Source organism: Crinia signifera, chromosome 6, assembly GCF_055691185.1.
Source record: "Crinia signifera chromosome 6, ASM5569118v1, whole genome shotgun sequence".
Lineage (NCBI taxonomy): Eukaryota > Metazoa > Chordata > Amphibia > Anura > Myobatrachidae > Crinia > Crinia signifera.
This window is the reverse complement of record NC_139222.1, coordinates 47,948,699-47,966,972: the sequence shown is the minus strand read 5'-3', so window position 1 is coordinate 47,966,972 and position 18,274 is coordinate 47,948,699. Positions and strand designations below refer to the sequence as shown.

Below are 18,274 nucleotides of genomic sequence, written 5' to 3'. Positions count from 1 at the left end.
CTGTTTATTTATTTATTTATTAACAGGTTCTTATATAGCACACACATATTCTGCAGCGCTTTACAGAGAATAGTTATGAGTGTGGTGCTGCTGTGTGCGTGTAGAAAAAACAGGATGTGTCGACTAAAGAGGATGTGTAACTGGATACAAGCCAGTGTGTGGTGGTCGGAGTGAGTGTGACGTGAGTTGTGCACTAGTGTGCGGGGAGTGGACTGAACGGAATACAGTAACAAATGGTGACGACTTTACAGAGAATGGACAAAATATCGACTGTAATGTTAACCACGTAATAACAGGCTGCAACAATAAGCTATGACAAGTGAACCAACCCATGGGAATAACATAACATATAGGGCTGTAATGTCACAGGGAATATTTCAAGAAACAGTCAGACTGTCTGTTGATGTGTCAGAAGGTGACACTAATAAGGCAATGTTCAGAGGGCAACATCTCTAAGCAAAGTACTTTAGAAAAAAGTGCTAGAACACAGCAGAAACAGTTCTTGTCATCCGAATGATGCTGGGTGGATTACAAAAAGCAAGCCATGGGTAATTGCTCGTTAAGACTGTCTGGCTGTACAGTGCCTAAGGTATGAATCCACTTAGCCTCCAATCTGAGCAGTGCCTGTCCTCTGTCACCCCCACGTAAGTTCGGGGGGATACACAGGGGCAAACGCAGGATTTTCAGAAGGGGGTTTCCAGAGAGGGGCGGAACAAAGCAAGGAGATGGACACTTAGGTGACCCAGTATATGCCGGGTCAGTTAAAGTATTATAGATAGACCAAATGTATATAAATAATAATAATAATCAGGGCCGGCGCCACCACTAGGCAGCTCTAGGCATTTGCCTAGGGCGCCGGCACCTGGAGGGCGGCAGTTCGCCCCTCACCCCCAGCGAACTGTGTAAAAAAATTGCTGCCCCGGCGTCCCTGCAGTGCTGGGGCGGTCAGGGGTGTCCGTGCCGTAGGGGTACCTGCGGCGCCGTCATGTGTATAAAGCTGGCTGCGGCCGGCGGGGTCCCTGTAGTGAGAAGCAAATAACTAGCGCTATGCGCGCGCCGGCAGCGCTAGTTATTTGCTATTCACTACAGGGACCCCGCCGGCCGCAGCCAGCTTTATACACATGACGGCGCCGCAGGTACCCCTACGGCACGGACACCCCTGACCGCCCCAGCACTGCAGGGACGCCGGGGCAGCATTTTTTTATACAGGTACCACCCCCCCCCTCCCTCCCCCTGGCACCGGGGCGCCCCCACCCCGACTCGCCTGGGGCGCTCCGGTGCCTTGCACCGGCCTTGATAATAATTGGTACTTGTGTAATATCTGGGCGTCCGATTTTTTGATTACATGCCTTAACTTAAGGCATGCAATTAGATGCGATGGGACCCGATTTTTTTCATCGGGTCGGAAAAATCGGTCACATCGCATCGCATGTGACCAAATCGCATGCGATCGACCCGATTTTTACATTGGATCCAATGTTAAATGGTCCATGAGACCCGATTTTACATTGAGTCCAATGTTAAATGCCCCCCCCAGACCCCATTTTTAAATGAATACCCACTCTTTTCATACCCCCACTATCCACGTTGGCGTGGAGTTTATTTTATATAGTGTGGCAAGCGCAGCGAGCCACCGAGTCTGAAGTGTGGCGAGCGCAGCGAGCCCCGCGGGGGGACGCGGATTACTTAACATGTATTCCGTGTCCCCTCGTGGGGCACGCTGCGCTCGCCAAGCTTCGGGCTCAGTGGCTCGCTGCGCTCGCCACACTATATAAAATCAACTCCATGCCAACGTGGATAGTGGGGGTATAAAAAGGGTGGGTATACAATTAAAAATGGGGTCTGGGGGGCATTTAACATTGGATCCAATGTAAAAATTGGGTCGATCGCATTGCATTGCATGCGATTTGGTCGCATGCAATGCGATGCGACCGATTTTTGAGACCCGATGAAAAAATCGGGCGCCCAGATATTACACAAGTACCTAATAATTTTATATATATATATATATATATATATATATATACATACACATAACAGCAGTTTAGATCCATGGGCATAGCAACGTATTGGGGCCCCTACTGATCCTCCAGCGGTAAGGGTGGGGGAAGCTTTGATGTCCCTTGGGTGGTAGGAGGTATTATATCAAAAGCTCAGCATGTAGGGCTCAGTCATTTCCACTAATTACCCCTTTACTGCACAGATGGTGGGAGAAGGGGGCATTGGGTTGAATGAATGGGTCCTGATACATAACTTCCAGGGTGGTAGAGGATGTTTAATAAGCAGAGGGGTGTATAGTGGAGTGAGCTTATTATTCATTATTTTCTGGTGGGAGGACTTTTAATGGAATTAAAAACTAAAGAATCCCACCTACCAAATGGTATTGGGGACTAGGGGACTAGGGGATCAGAGTTCAGGAGGCAGAGCAATCTGCCAACGAGAATATAAAACTACATACCAGGTGTGTGGAGCTGGAGCAGTAACCAACTGCACGAAGGCTGATATCTCTGGTTCTGGGCACAGTAGAGACAAGCTGCTAGTGTCCATCAAAGAGGGAGAGTCCCAGCTTTTGAAATATACCATCAGAAATACTCTTAGACAGAAACTGAAATATCTGACTGGGGAGAGCATTTAACAGGCTTGGATGGGGACCACTGCTTTGAAGTCACATATCTCCGGTTCCCCATTTTTAAAATTCTAGTACTCAGCTTTCAGACCAGAACACTTAGATTCCTGGGGGGTTTCTGGGTACTCAGAACCCCCCCCCCTGCGTGCGCTACTGATACAGTCAATCATCTTGTATCGAATGCTGGGAAGGCTATGTTTACAGGCCTTCCAATGTCTGGCTACAGGCTGATCTGATCCCTTTTCACTTAGCGCAGCCCTGATGCTGGATATATGCACTTTTTTCTAAAGTAGGACTGATCTATGCTCATATATATATATATATATATATATATATATATATATATATATATATATATATATATATATATGCAAAAAGAGTAGAAAAGACGCACCAATGAGCACAAAGTAACAGAATTTTACTGATCAAATAAAGCTCACATACACAGGGGTTAAAAGTATAATGCTTGCCAGCCAGATCATAACACCATCACAGCCCGGATACTCCTGTGGGGGATCACCGCTGCTCAGATTCAGCCGCAGAGACCTCAGACCAAGACACTGCACCACTCGCACAGGACCAGAGGGGAACGCCGGCTGGAACACAGGTGGAAGAAGGACGTCTCCAACGTCGGACCATAGAAGCCACGGCCAACTAGTTTCTTCACACAGAAGGACTTCGTCAGGGGGTGTGGTTACCTCAGGTGAGTATCAGGTATTTATACCCACATTTCCTTTGCAGGTGTTTGCAATCAATGATCAACATACGGTAGCACTAAATTGGCACCATTCCACTCTAATACATACATTCACCAAATGCTTCAAAATACAAATATATCACAAAAAATACATCATAAAAAATACATATATATATACTTTTATACAGAAATCCGCAGAAAAGTATACGGGAAAAAAAACAAAAAAATCTATAGAAAAAATACACTGCAAAGAAATCAGATCAAAAGCCGACATCAAACACATATGTGCGTCATTACTCAATAAAAAAATACATATATATATATATATATATATACACACATATATATATTACAAATACATACATATAAATAACACGAATCTATAAAAAACATATATATCTATATAAAGTGCCAATATGCATAATAGCAGCAGTTAATAGAGAAAGTATCATAATGCACATATGATTTAATAAAATATCGGCTCCAATCTGTAAAGAGAAAAACAATTAATACATGGACAATAAACATATATATGTTATATCTAATACAAAAATCTATAATAATGAGAAACAGGATAGTAGCAATAGATATTTAATTCCATTAGATATAGATAATTCTTAATAGACAATATCAGTTTTTAGACACCACAAAATGCATAGTCAGACATGCGGTCAAAACCTCCCTCTATCGGCCAAGGGTACAGAGCACAGCTCAACAGTGTAACCTCCACCAAGAGAGGTCTACACACTCATGTCGACTATTGCAAAAAGGAGGTGATGTCACAACCTTCGTTTAAACCTCGTGGGGATAGTGTACTAAGGGTGTAAATCCAGAAGGTTTCCCTTCTACTAAGTGTCGACCTCTCTTGGTGGAGGTTACACTGTTGAGCTGTGCTCTGTACCCTTGGCCGATAGAGGGAGGTTTTGACCGCATGTCTGACTATGCATTTTGTGGTGTCTAAAAACTGATATTGTCTATTAAGAATTATCTATATCTAATGGAATTAAATATCTATTGCTACTCTCCTGTTTCTCATTATTATAGATTTTTGTATTAGATATAACATATATATGTTTATTGTCCATGTATTAATTGTTTTTCTCTTTACAGATTGGAGCCGATATTTTATTAAATCATATGTGCATTATTATACTTTCTCTATTAACTGCTGCTATTATGCATATTGGCACTTTATATAGATATATATGTTTTTTATAGATTCGTGTTATTTATATGTATGTATTTTTAATATATATGTATATATATATATATATATATATATATATGTATTTTTTTTATTGAGTAATGACGCACATATGTGTTTGATGTCGGCTTTTGATCTGATTTCTTTGCAGTGTATTTTTTGTATAGATTTTTTTGTTTTTTTCCACATACTTTTCTGTGGATTTCTGTATAAAAGTATATAGATGTATTTTTTATGATATATTTGTATTTTGAAGCATTTGGTGAATGTATGTATTAGAGTGGAATGGTGCCAATTTAGTGCTACCGTATGTTGATCATTGATTGCAAACACCTGCAAAGGAAATGTGGGTATAAATACCTGATACTCACCTGAGGTAACCACACCCCCTGACGAAGTCCTTCTGTGTGACGAAACTAGTTGGGCGTGGCTTCTATGGTCCGACGTTGGAGACGTCCTTCTTCCACCTGTGTTCCAGCCGGCGTTCCCCTCTGGTCCTGTGCGAGTGGTGCAGTGTCTTGGTCTGAGGTCTCTGCGGCTGAAGCTGAGCAGCGGTGATCCCCCACAGGAGTATCCGGGCTGTGATGGTGTTATGATCTGGCTGGCAAGCATTATACTTTTAACCCCTGTGTACGTGAACTTTATTTGATCAGTAAAATTCTGTTACTTTGTGCTCATTGGTGCATCTTTTCTACTCTTTTTGCAAGATTCCCCATGTCTGGATCTATGGCACGATCCTAAAGAAAAAGACTGCACACACTGGGAGTTGATGTGGAATTATTGACACTTAACACTGAGGACTTTTTGCGCTGGGTATATTCTTTGTATATATATATATATATATATATATATATATATATATATACATATATATACACCAGTGTGGTGGGCGGCACTTAATCAGACTCGAACTCCAGTGTGAAGTAAAATAGCCTTTAATCTCCAACGGCGTTTCGGGGTAACAACCCCCGTTTTCAAGGACAGACACTCAAAATACAACTGCATAACATATTTATACATAAAATTCCCGCCACCAAACACCCAGAACTGGCGTGGACACGCCTTACTCACCTGTCCGGGCAATCACCGCTGGCGTCCGTCACTGCTGTCAACCACGTACCAGAGGTGCACGGAACCTGGGGAGACATTGCGGCGGTGCACCTCTGGTACGTGGTTGACAGCAGTGACGGACGCCAGCGGTGATTGCCCGGACAGGTGAGTAAGGCGTGTCCACGCCAGTTCTGGGTGTTTGGTGGCGGGAATTTTATGTATAAATATGTTATGCAGTTGTATTTTGAGTGTCTGTCCTTGAAAACGGGGGTTGTTACCCCGAAACGCCGTTGGAGATTAAAGGCTATTTTACTTCACACAGGAGTTCGAGTCTGATTGAGTGCCGCCCACCACACTGGTATGTTACCCCCACAAAGGGTTTTGGAGGGCACCACAGCATTTCATCTTTATTGAAGGGAGTGCCGGATCCTACACTTATATATATATATATATATATATATATATATATATATATATATTTATAGTAGCGGTGTTCAATCAATAGAATGAAAGAAATCTGGAGGCGGCACTCTCAATAAAACAGGTAACTGTGTATTAAAGCATCAAAATCACAGTGGAAAAAGTCACAGTGGAAAACGTGTCAGCATATTGTGTCGACCGTTTCGGAGCATTCGCTCCTTCTTCAAGACTGCTGGCTGTGCAGTAACATTCAAACAAAGCGTGGTGTGCAGAAAACAACAGATTTAGAAAACAGTTTTTTTTTTAAATCTGTTGTTTTCTGCACACCACGCTTTGTTTGAATGTTACTGTACAGCCAGCAGTCTTGAAGAAGGAGCGAATGCTCCGAAACGGTCGACACAATATGCTGTGACTTTTTCCACTGTGATTTTGATGCTTTAATACACAGTTACCTGTTTTATTGAGAGTGCCGCCTCCAGTTTTCTTTCATTCTATTGATTGAACACCGCTACTATATTTATTTGTGGAAGGCACCCCCTTGCTGTCTGGATGTACCAAGTGCCGGTCTAAGCCTGCATATATATATATTTATATAGATAGATATAGATATAGATATAGCAGCGGTTGTCAAATGAATGAAGACTGGAGGCGGCACTCTCAAAAAACGTGAAAAACTTGTATTTAAAACATCACAGTGATAAACATGTCAGCATAACAAGTCTTGTTATGCTGACATGTTTATCACTGTGATGTTTTAAATACAAGTTTTTCACGTTTTTTGAGAGTGCCGCCTCCAGTTTCATTCATTTGAAAACCGCTGCTATATTTCTTTTGTGGAAGGCACCTCCTCAAGTTCTCTGGATGTACCAAGTGCCGGTCGATCTCTCCATGTATATATATATGTATATATATATATATATATATGTATATATATATATATATATATATATATATATATATATATATATGTGTATAACTCAAGAGACTGTTATAAATATTGGTATCTTTTATTAAAATATTGCATTTATGGATTAATATCAGTCCTGTCTCAATTTACTTTATGAGTGCAGAGAATATCAATTGTTCGTTTCTATTGGTACTTTTGTAGGTCATCTTTTGTGCTAGCTCAGGCATAATTTTCTCTACAGCTATTTGAAAAAAAAAATTTGTATTAATTATATCATTCATAACTACTTTAGTGCCTGGTTTCTGGTAATTATCCTAGAAACCATGCCATCTGAAGATGGCATTGGTTTTTGCAGGAAAACTCTTAACACTTTACATTTTCAGAGTTTGCTGAATGATAGGTGGCCTTAAACATTGAAGGAGCCCTTTACTTAAAAACCACATGGCATTGGAAGCGCTGGTCACAGCTCCACTGATTCACAGAATAAGCTCTTGATGATTGTCAGCTAATGGGGTATGGATCATTAGACACCAACAAGATCGACACCACTAGGTCGACATGCATGAAGATTGACATGACTGAAGTTCAACATGGGTTAGGTCGACAGGGTCATTTTAGGTCAACGCAAGCATGAGGTTGACATGGGGAAGGTCAACAGTGAAAACATTGTGGGGTTTTTCACTTTTTTGTCCCGACTGTCAGCACAGTCTGCATGGACCACTGCGACCCTTCGCCATGCTTCAGGCACACTCTTTTATTCTCCCACCACGCCCTAGTGGATGGTAGGGTATGAAATATTGCCTACCGGCACATGTCGATTCAAAAAGAGTGAAAAAACCACATGTCGACCTTTTGACTGTCGACATAATGCTTGTGTCGATCTAATGACCCTGTCAACCTTCAGTCATGTCAACCTAATTCTTGTTGACCTAGTTACCGTATCCTTGCCCATGTGAACGTAAATCCTGCCCTGGATAGGGCAACTCTTCTGTTTAGTTTCTTACAGATGGAGATACGCTTGTTCATTCCGCCAGCTAGCCAGAGCTTTCCCCCTTTGCGCTGCATTCGCAGAGACGGGGACATGCGAGCGTTTCACACGCATGCATGCATGTCCCATTGCCACGTATGAACAACCATGTCTCCTTCTGTGGTTTGGCCCGGTTTTAAGTGGGATTAACATTTATAATATTTTATATTTACAGTAAGACTTGGACAAATGCCAGGGCTATGTCAAGATTATGTTTAGGATGATGTTATGGCAAAAGTTAATAATATAAAACCAAGATTATTATTTTTTATTACTATTTCCCATTTCTCTTGAAGTTGGAGACACTTTTGAATTTGACATGAATACCGTCCAAGCAAAAGGGTGTGAATTACCAGAGGTGCAGGTCTTTGGGGGAGAATTCCTTTATTTTTAAAAAGGCAATTACTTACAAGGTTTTGCCTTGTAAATGATAGCTGCATTAAAAATATGGGCGTTGTCAACTGAAGTCCTGCACCTCCACCAAATAGAACCTATTGCATTTATCCCCGCCTTAAAAACAGTAGATGCTCCTTTACGTAGAAGTAGATGCTCCTTCAATATTTATGGTCTACCCGGTTATGGTTGGCCCGATGATGCCCCTTGTGTCAATTATTCCTAATTACAAATCCAGGAATTGACTCTGGATCTTATTTTGCAAAAATGTACTAGGAGGTTATATATAGTGTACTGTATAAACAGTTTTTGTATAAAGGTTAAATGGTCATATTAAGGGTGAAACATACTAATCTATGTTTTTTTTTTTCTTCTTTCTTTTTTCCTCACTTATCTGTCTTCCATATAATTTTGGATTTCATGCATTTTATACATCGGTGTCTCACATTTGCTGTCATAGGCTCCCTCCAGTACCTCCTTGTTTTTTTCCTCATCCTTCCCCTTTCAGTCTCTTACCCTTTTTCCTTCTCCCCGTGTCCTTCCCTTTGCACGTGCTATCCCTCACCTCCAACAGCCAGCTGCCAATCCCACAACCTATCACGTGTTCCTTCACCCCTGCCCATTGAGGCACGCAGAGTCTTCCTGCAGAACAACCAGATCTCTGAGTTAAATCCTGGGCTCTTTTCTCCCTTTACATCTATCCTTTGGCTTTTCTCTAATCGAATCTCTGTTCTGCATCCTGGAACATTCCAGGGCCTGGAGCACCTTCAGGAGTTGGACCTAGGCAAGAATCCATATTTGCCACCCCTCCAGCCGGACACCTTCGGTGGCCTCAAATCTTTGCTTTCTCTGCACCTCTATCAATGTCATATCCACAGGTTGCCAGCTGATCTTTTTCGGGGTCTCCACTCTTTGCGCTACCTCTACTTACAGCACAACCGCCTGACTGGGCTGCCGGTGAGAAAATACTGATTCTACTGTGAATGTGAGTCTGATTCTGAGGTGGAAATAAGTTAAAAAAAGAGCAAGTTATAGTTCACCTAGACATATCATGCAAAGAGTGGACATACAGTGCAATTATTGTTTTTGGATGGAGGGTATTTACTAGCTACTTATGTATGTACCCCACTGGACAGCTTTGATTTTACACTGCAATTTAGGTTTCTCTGTACATTTTAAATCTTCCTCAAGTACAGTGCTGTGTGAACTTACCATGGTGCATACTGTAGTTATATTCTCTTTTTACTTTACTTCTGCCACAGAATCAGACCCTATAGTCCTTAGCATCTATGTATTGAATGTAAGTTACCATAACAAAATATAATTTTTAGTGTTAAACATTAGTGTATCTGTTTTGGAGGCTAACCTATCTACGGCTGTAACTAGGGTGGTTTTGATAGTGACTGCACACTCTGTGGGCATATAACCAGCTGGAAGAACCAGTTCCCTACTGTTTATATCATTCCTAGCCACAACCGTTAGCAGAAACACTGCCTGCTCCATCTCTGCCAGATGCAACACTATGTACATTACAGCTGACAGAGCTGGGAGAGAAGTCATGAGGTCTCTCCCAGTCCTAGCCCTTTCCCATAATGCCCTGAACCACAATGAGCTGCAGCATTTCGGCATGCACTGGGCAGCACTGGGAAACGGTCATCTGTCAGACCAGACTTAGGTCCACAGTCATTAGGTCGACCCCGGAAGGTCGACTGTCCCCAAGGTCAACAGGGTTAAAGGTCGACGTGGCTCAAGGTCGACATGGCTCAAGGTCGACGTGACTTAAGGTCGACATGGGCCAAGGTCGACATGGTTTTAGGTCAACAGTCATTAGTTCGACATGAGTTTTTCACTGTTTTTTGAGCCGACATGTGCCGACAGGCGGTATTTCATGCCCTACCATCCACTAGGGCGTGGTGGGAGAATAAAATAGTGTGCCGAGCGCAGCGAGCGAAGCGAGCGTTGCGAGGGGCTGCGGTTCAACTCCAACTGTGTCCATGTCGACTGTGTCGACATTTGGGTAAAAAAACAGTGAAAACACATGTCGACCTAATGACTGTCGACCTAAAACCATGTCGACCTTGGGCCATGTCGACCTTAAGTCATGTCAACCTTGAGCCATGTCGACCTTTAACCCTCTCGACCTTGGGGACAGTCGACCTTCCGGGGTCGACCTACATCTGTTCTGACAGATGTACTGCTTCCGCAGCACTACAAGAGGAGAGTCAGGCCCAGCTTAGACTCAGAGAGTGAGCTCAGGCAAAGCAGCAAGGGGGCAGCAGGTGGAGCAACACACAACAACCAGTCACAGAGATGGTGTGGGATGGGGCGAGTATAATGTATTCTCAATGAAGTGATTTGAATCATGAGATCCTTGGGGGAGGGGGGGTAGAATTATTGAGGGAGGTTAGGTTATAAATAAAATAAATCAAAAGAAAGACATACGGCGAGGGTTTGGGGGATATTAATGGGCAAGTAGTTATAATTTATTATTGTGCAGTTAAGTTATTATAAATCACTCTCTCTTAATTCTAATGAGTTGGGATCATTTAGTCTACAGCAAGTTGGTTGACAAGCATTAGGTTGACACCATTAGGTCGACATGGGTGTAGGTTGAGAGGTCAAAAGTTCAACACAAGCAATAGGTCAACAGGGTCTAGGTCAACAGTCAAAAGGTAGACAGTCAAAAGGTCGACATGGGGTTTTTCACTGTTTTTTTACCCGAATGTTGACACAGTCTACATGGACGCAGTTTCCACTGCACTGCATCGCAATACTTTGGGCACACTATTTTTTTCTCCCACCATGCCCTAGTGGATGGTAAGGCATGAAATACCGCCTGTCGGCACGTCAGCTCGAAAACAATGAAAAGACCTAATGCTTGTGTTGACCTAATGACCTGATGACCTAAACCGATGTCGACCATGACCCATGTCGATCTAGAACCATGTTGACCAATCCCCATGTCGACCTAATGGTGTCGACCCAATGTTTTGTCGACCAACTTGCTGTAGACCCAATGACCGTATCATTTTAATTACTTTAACTGCCCATTAATAACCACCTAAACTCCCTCTACTTTTCATATATACAGATTGATCTGAGTGGATGCTTTGGCCACTCTTATCAGGTGTACAGGCTAGTGGATAAGTGCGCCTCTCAGCATGTTGTACATTACTGTATATTTAACACACAAAAAAACCTGCCTCCCTATAAAGCTTTCTGTGCATCTGCATAGGCATAGACGCTAGTGCTTCTGCACGGCCACAAACAGCTTTTATTGCACTGTACTGTAATGGCTAAAGAGATAAGTGATATCTCTATAAATATAATGGGTAGGCATAAAAGCTCCTCCCTAAGTTCCTGGATGCCAAAACACTGCCTCTTTATACAGTATTTCCTATTTGCGGTACTCTAATGTGCTAGGTGGACAAATGGAGGGACTCCTACCTACAGTTGCTTGCCGCTTACACTACTGATGTTATATAAACTTCTCCTCTGAAAGCCAAGAGTCTCCTCTTTCAAATAGTAGTCTCAAGTCTCTAGGACACATAGAACTGGATATATCAGGCTGCAAAGAATGGGAGTGTCTGAGGTGCTGTAGCAAGTTTCTGGAATGGTGCTATGGCTGCCTCTGAATGAGAGCACTCTCTACATACACATCACCAAGTGGCGTAGGCTGGTGGATAACTGCGCTCTACACGCTGGAAACCTGTGTTTGATCACTGTGATTTTATTTTATTTTTTTAATTGAAACATTTATGAAAGTTATATTTAATAAACCTAAGCGCACACACACAATTTTTTTACATAAAAGCCTTTTTGTGCAACTCCATGCAGCAAGAACCATAGCATTTGCTACAGAGTCAGTAGCATTGGTGTAAAAGCATGCTAACATGCTAAAGCTTAACCATATGGATAAATAAAAATGAGCTTAAAGCTTAATTTCTCTGGTTATGGTGGTCCAATTGGCTCAGAACTGAGTTCATATTGAAGAGGAGATGTTTATCTACCAAGTTTCTGAGACCCCAGAAAGGGTAACTGCAAGTATCAGAACCCATGGCAGATCTGAATTAAGGGGGCCATTCTAGTCAATGGGGAAAAATGTGTCTACTTTGCACCATGATATCTCCGATTCTATGTGTCCTAGAGACTGGTATCATATGAAAGAGGAGACTCTTGGCTTTCAGAACAGTAGTAGTTTATATGACATCAGTAAGGGAAGCAGCAAGCAAATGTAGGTAGGGTCCCCTCCAATTGTCCACCTAGCACATTACTACTGAGTACCGCAAATAGGAAATACTGTATAAAGAGGGTATCCAGGAACTTAGGGAGGAGATTTTATCTCTCCCCGTTATACAGTTGTACAATACAGTTGGAGCCGAAGCGATGTTCACAGGGATGAGATACATGTACTGAAGTATACTGTGTAAGCTCGCTCCGCTTGGCAAATGGCGGGGTTCCATCGGTACAGTATATCAATCCTTAGCTAGATTGGTGGTGATTTGTATTGCATGGTGAGCATCAATGCCTCTTGGAGGGTGGGAGCACAAGGGTCGCCAAAACCTCTGTGATGGCGTGCTGGCGGCAAGAATGAGAGGTGCTCCATCTGTACATTTTCTTATTTTTTATAGCCCTTCCCCCATGGGAAATTTACTAAAATGGGAGTTCTATTTCACATGGGATGTTGCTATGTCCAACAAATCAGATACTATTATCTTCTAAAAAAGCTATATAAATAAGTATTGGAAGGTTTGGCCACAATCACAATCTGAATTCATTACCAACTGTATGCACTACATTCTCAAACACAATTACTTTTGGTTTGGGGACACATATAACAGGCAAATACAAGGGACCGCCATGGGGACCAGATTCGCCCCCAGCTATGCCAATCTACTCATGAGCAAGTAAGAAGATGACAACATCTGGGCAGACTATGAGCTGGGGGAGAATCTGGTCCTCTGGCGATGATACATAGATGACATTCTTTTCATCTGGAGGGGAAATGAACAAAGTTTACAGACATTCACCAAACATCTCAACAACAAAAGTCACAATCTTATTTTCAATACAGAATACAGCTGCAGAAAAGTTAACTTCCTAGACCTCACTATCTTTATTGAAAACAATATTATATGAGCCAGTGGACGTAAATAGTTATATACTATCATCTAGTGGACATCATCCCAACTGGCTCAACAGCATTCCCCTTAATCAATTCAAATGTATAAGGAGAAACTGCACCAACCAGGCAGATTACGAGACACAAGGAACAAAATATCATAAGAGAATACAATAAAGCTGCAGACAGGGCCGGCGCCACCACTAGGCAAGGTTAGGCATTTGCCTAGGGCGCCGGCCACTGGAGGGCGGTAGTGAGCTGTAGCCGGCCAGCAGCAGCAGCAGCAGGAAGGAAGCTACCGCAGAGGAGAGCCGGAGGAAGGAACTGGAAGCTGCCTGCAGCGATCAACAAGTGGTGAGTGATTTCCAAAATCCCCCTTCTCCCCCTCCGCTGGAGCCCGCCCATAAACTTGCAGTCGCAGTCCCCATCCAGCAGGCAGGCAGGCACAGAGATCTGCTGACTCTGCATGAACATGATATTCCTGCCTGTCATACTTCCCCTGGGCTTCTTGCTAGTGGTGCCGAGCAGGGACCCTGATCCGACACCCCCCTCCCCCCGCAGGATCACACACACACACACACACACACCTATATTGTGCATTGTGCTGCTGACATTGGGCTCAGCATGACCATCTCACACTGACAGCGTGAGAGCTCATGCTGACAGCACAGTGCACACATGCTGTATATGTGTGCTGCTATTGCTGGGTGGGCTATTGCAATATATAACACTCCCCCCGGCCTCAACTTATTTATAGGGTGCCCCCCCTAACATTTGACCCCCCTTGTAACATTTTGGGGCGTGGCCTAATTGCGGGACGTAGCCACGCCCCCGTGATTAGACCACGCCCCCAAAAGTTACTTGGGTCTGGCATACCTCTCGGCCATGCTCCCAGGAGCTGATCATTTCATGGGACCGTCCTGCATAATTACAGAGAGGGAAGATGGCAGCAGTGTCCTACTAGGAGGGGGCGGGGCCACCTGATTCCTTCAGTATCATTGGCCCAGGGATAGACATAGTAATGAGGAGCTGCCAAGTAGGGATGCCAATCCCGGGGCATTTTTTCAATCCCGGGAATCAGGATTGAAAAATGCTCAATCCCGGGATTGGCATCCCCAAAAGAAAACCGCCCTTGCCCTCCTTACTTTGGTGGAGACATACTGCGGTGGAGCGTGGCAGGCAGCTGCTGTGACCCTGGAATGGATGGAGGTGATTGCTGTGTCAGGTGCCACAAACGGGTTCCGGCGCCGGAGGTGCAGTGCTGAGGCCTGCGCAGCGTGACCCATACGTCATGCTGCGCAGGCCGCAGAGCTGCATCTCCAGCGCTGGAACCCACTCACCGCCTGACCTCTCCAGTGTCAAAACAGTCAGAGGCCGGAATCTGCTCACTGTCACGGCGCCCAGTGATGCCGACAGTGAGTGACAGGACACTGCCCACTCGCCACCTGACCTCTCCCGGCCACACGCTGGGTCAGGAACAGCTGGGCAGCGTCTGAGTGCCTGCCTTGTAGCAGCTGTCAGTGAGGAGTCCAATTCGCGCCATCAACAACAGCAGCAGCAGGTGAGTCAGGTGCGTGTACAGCTGCACACAACCACTGCTATCCCGACACCCGGGCCTGTTACACTCAGCACACATTGCAACTACTGCACGTCGTCATGCCCCACAGTATACTCGGCATTATCACTGAGCTGGGGGACCACCGGATCGGGGAGGTGTGCGGGGGGGGGGGGTGGCACCATGCCGCTGTGGGCAGCTGCCCGGGCTCCTCCAGAGCTGACTGGTGACTGGTCACTGGGGAGTGCAGAAGTGACACATCTGCTGCTACCTAGATTGAACTATAAATGTGGTACTGTAGAAGGGTTTCCAGTGGGGGAATTTGTACCACTGTAAGAGAAAACAGATGAGATCATTTTATTTTCAATTTTCCATATTTCCAATCCCGCCCCCCCCATTACTTCCGTCTTATTCTTCCTCCTATTATTTCTGTCTCCTATTATTTCTGTCTCCCCCTATTCTTCCTCATATTCCTTCTGTCTCCCCCTATTCTTCCTCCTATTCCTTCTGTCTCCTCCTATTCTTCCCCCCAACCCGGCCCCAGCAACAAGCATGAAAATGGTGAAAAAATATATTCAGTGTATACAGTATACATTGCATATATATATATATATATATATATATATATATATATATATATATAAAACACAAGCACAGTATATACAGTATATGCAAGGGAAGATTGCTTTGAGGTGGACAGTGAAGAGGCCAGAGGGATGATTTGCGATAGAAAGGGAAATTCCAGGGCCACTTGATTGCACTTGTCCCCCTGGATAGAAGCTGCTGGCCAGCCTCTGGTCATGGTAGATTCCAAATGGTCTGCCTATCGTCTAAAGTGTCCCTGCAAAAATGGCCTCTAGTGTCTGTTAGGGGAGCTCAGGTCGTAAAGTGCCTGCAACCCCTGGCAACAAGCATAGAAACCCCCAGCAACAAGCATGTATTTAAAAATATATAAATAAATTCAAGTATGGGGGTGGGCGCCAGAAATTTTTTGGCAGGGGGGGCACAAAATTTCTAGTTACGCCACTGGCGGCTGGGGATCCATCTGATGGGCGGTGGCGGGTGGAGAGTGAGCAGCAGCAGCCTGGCCTGGGTTACAACAGTACAGTGAGTCACTATTTAGCCAGGCTGTGCTGTGTGTGTCTATATCTATACAGATAGTGTGTCTATAGCTATACAGTATATATATATATATATATATATATATATATATATATATATACATAGTCTATAAATGTGTAAAACCTACTAAACAACAGAAAAGTACACACAAAGCAGGGTACACACAACAGTTTGCTCAGTGGCAGGGGAAGTGTTGTGGTGCAAGTTTTTTTTTTTTTTTTGGGGGCGGGGGGGGCGGTATCCTGTAGGTTTGCCTAGGGCGTCTAGATGCCTTGCACCGGCCCTGGCTGCAGACATACATAGAGAATCACTCCTGATTTACAAACAGAAAGAAAAAAAACAATGACGAACTCTTTAAGACAGCACTCATAACACAATACAATAAAGACAACCTGAAACTGCAAAGAATTTTAAATAAACATTGGCACGTCTTATTAGAAGAGGAGATCCTCAATTATATACCTAGCCAGCTGCCCATGCAATTTACAATACGTAGGACACACCATTAGGAACCTCAAGACTAGAGCAGGAGAACACATCAGGAACATCAGAAAGGGCTTAGACACACACAGCTTATCCAAGCACTTTAGAGATGTGCACAATAGCAACCAAGAGATCTGAGCATGATAGGGATCAAGGTAGTAGAAAAGAATTGGATGGGAGGCAACTACATTAACAGAATAAACAAAGAGGAACTGAAATGGATGTTTATACTGAGAACACTGCATCCCAAAGGCCTGAATGTAGATAATGAAATTAAATCAATAAAAACAGGATGACAATCATACAGATGTTCAGTCTGAAATAAGTTTCATTGCAATGCTTTTTGACAAGAAATACACCAATCTGACCCACCTATCAGACCCTCTCAGCCCCTTCACTATGCACAGTCGTCTCTATGTACAAGCAAAAGCCAGACTGCAGTGATAAGAAAATTCCATATATGACACAAAAGTAATGCACAGCCATAGGAGACTGTTTATGACACAAAGCAGAATTGCATTAGGACGTTTTCACTGCATGAGGTTACTGATCCAGAAACTCTTATGGCGGACTAAGTATCACAGAAATGGCATGATGCCTCCCACTCAAGTCCAGGTATTACAGATACCACAAGCAAAATAGCTGCCCCATTCAGATTACATGACCTTTCCCTGACTTAAGATGGCCACCGCTGTATAGACAGCCCCTACAAAAAGCCCTCTGGACAGAGGCTCCACACTCCCTGAAGAAAGCTAAGGATAGTCGACATGCGTAGGAGATACAGCACATACAATAAGTCTCCTCCCTAATAGGTGAGTCGAGCGCACGGTGCTCTACAAAAGTTGGAAGCCCGGAGGCACCGTGGTAGGAACAAGGAAGCAAGACACCGCTTCTGCTCAGCACAGATCTGCAGAGAGGACAGGGAGGGACCTAGGAGTCAGGTAAAAGTGTACAGAAGGGTGGGACAGGACGCCAGGCTCCCGTGCCACTTGAACCTGCAAAATCCGACCGAGACTGTACCCTTTCATTACCACTGACTTTAACCCCTTTAACCCCGTTCACCCCCACTTACCAGTCCCACCCCACCCAGCATAGCCCAGGATTGCCACTCCTGTTGCCCCACCCCAGCAACCTGACCCCCGTTTTTTGTCATCCCTTGAATAAAGTACATTTTATTACTCATACAATCTATCAATCCAATCTATCAATCTACCAATCCAATCCATCAATAAGTGCAACACACACCACGATTGTATTACACTTCATGAAAAGAGCGCAGGTTACATAAACCCCCTTTTTGCATAAATAAATAAGTAGATTCTAATTGATTACCCATAGCAACATCCCATGAGAAATAGAATTCCCATCTTTGTAAATTTCCCCATAGGGGATTGCAAGGCTGCTTTTTTAGCAAATGGACAAAACCATGGAGGTGACTCAGATTTGATCGGACAGGGCCATATTCGGACCCATTCCGATGGTGGGATGTCTGTGCATGCGTGTATTTGCGAATGTGCAGACACCGGGAACGAAAGGCTTTGGTGAGTTTCACACTTGCAGATCTTATTTGCTGCAAAGGGCAGGGGGTGCACGGGCCAAAGCATGGGAACGCCCTTCTCGGGGCAGGCAGCTGACATCACATGTCAGCACCTGCCCCCTTTTTGGTGA

General features: G+C 44.0%; 1 protein-coding gene across 1 annotated transcript in view; it reads left to right on the top strand.

The window, feature by feature from the left end:
• Nucleotides 1–18,274, top strand: part of RTN4RL2 (reticulon 4 receptor like 2) — a 208,346-nt gene that overhangs the window by 59,605 nt on the left and 130,467 nt on the right. The window contains exon 2 of the mRNA XM_083146128.1: nucleotides 8,785–9,281. Coding sequence (XP_083002254.1) covers nucleotides 8,785–9,281 — 497 coding nt within the window. The remainder of the gene's footprint in view (nucleotides 1–8,784; nucleotides 9,282–18,274) is intronic.